Source organism: Ailuropoda melanoleuca, unplaced genomic scaffold, assembly GCF_002007445.2.
Source record: "Ailuropoda melanoleuca isolate Jingjing unplaced genomic scaffold, ASM200744v2 unplaced-scaffold71299, whole genome shotgun sequence".
NCBI classification, from domain to species: Eukaryota; Metazoa; Chordata; class Mammalia; order Carnivora; family Ursidae; genus Ailuropoda; species Ailuropoda melanoleuca.
Window position 1 is genome coordinate 759 of NW_023246391.1, and position 1,409 is coordinate 2,167.

General features: G+C 43.6%; 1 protein-coding gene across 1 annotated transcript; it reads left to right on the forward strand.

The window, feature by feature from the left end:
• Window positions 1-366: 366 nt before the first annotated feature.
• Window positions 367-1,031, forward strand: LOC117800488 (cellular nucleic acid-binding protein-like). The gene is given in 2 exon segments (XM_034653038.1): window positions 367-466; window positions 469-1,031. Coding segments are annotated over 2 exon segments (663 nt in total).
• Window positions 1,032-1,409: the final 378 nt, after the last annotated feature.

The window sequence follows — 1,409 nt, forward strand, 5'->3', positions numbered from 1 at the left end:
ATGGGGAAAAAACAAAGAGTGGCAAAAGGGTAAATATGTGACCACACAAAAATTAGTATTGATTATTACTAATAATAATGTATTTAGTGGTTTAAAAATAGAGAGTTAAGATTCATAACAAAGATAATATACAAGATAAAAAGAGGGTAAATGGAGTCCAAAAATGTTATGGTATTAAACTGTCCAGGAAGAGGTAAAAGTACTAATTTATAGTACTTTGATATCAGGAATACACATGAAGATATTTATGGTAGCTACTATGAATACTACAAGAACATTTAAGTATGGGTGCAGATCCATGTGTGGCATAGGAAAGGACCCTAAAAATAAACAGCCACTACCTCGTAAACTGCCTTTCGCTGGCCCATGTCAGAGTCTCTGCCACTGCAGGCCTGCCTAGATGCCAAAGATCTTACTGCAGCCTTGAGCACCAATGAGTGCTTCAAGTGTGGGAGCTCTAGCCACTGGAGTGCCCTGCTAATGGAGGCCACGGTCATGGAATGAGAAGCTGTGGCAGAGGTGATTTTACCTCGGATGGAAGTTTCCTGTTTGTTTCCTCACCTCTTCCAGACATCTGTTATTGTTGTGGTGAGTCTGGTCATCTTGTCAAGGATTGCGATCTTCAGGACGATGCCTATTATCACTGCGGTAGAAGCGGCCACATGGCCAAGGACTGCCGGGAACCCAAGAGAGATCGAGAGCAATGCTGCTACAACTGTGGCAAACCAGGCCATCTGACTCGTGACTGTGACCATGTGGATAAACAGCAGTGCTCTTCTTGTGGAGAATTTGAACACATTCAGAAAGACTGCACCAGAGCAAAGTGCTATAGGTGTGGTGAAACTGGTCACGTAGCCATCAACTGCCACAAGACAAGTGAAGTCAACTGTTATTGCTGTGGCAAGTCAATGCACCCTGCACGGGAATGCACAATTGAAGCCACAGTTTATTTTCATTTGTTGCCCCTCCTTTTTCTGATTGATGGTTGTATTATTTTCTCTGAATCCTCTTCACTGGCCAAAGGTTGGTAGATAGAAGCTACTCCCAGGCCAGTGAGCTTTACTTGCCATGTAAAAGGAGGAAACGGGTGGGGGGAAAAATCAATTTCCTACATTTAACTAAAAAATAGAGTTTATGTCGAGTTTGATAGAGGTGGTATGCATAATGCTTTGTTAAAGTACTCCCTTTCCTGGGGTGCCTGGGTGGCTCAGTCTTTGGGTGTCTGCCTTTGGCTCAGGGCGTGATCCCATCCTGGGATCAAGCCCCGCATCAGGCTCCTCTGCTGGGAGCCTGCTTCTCCCTCTCCCACTCCCCATGCTTGTGTTCCCTCTCTTGCTGGCTGTCTTTCTCTCTGTCAAATAAATAAATTAAATCTTTAAAAAAAAAAAAAAAAAAAAACCCCCTTTCCA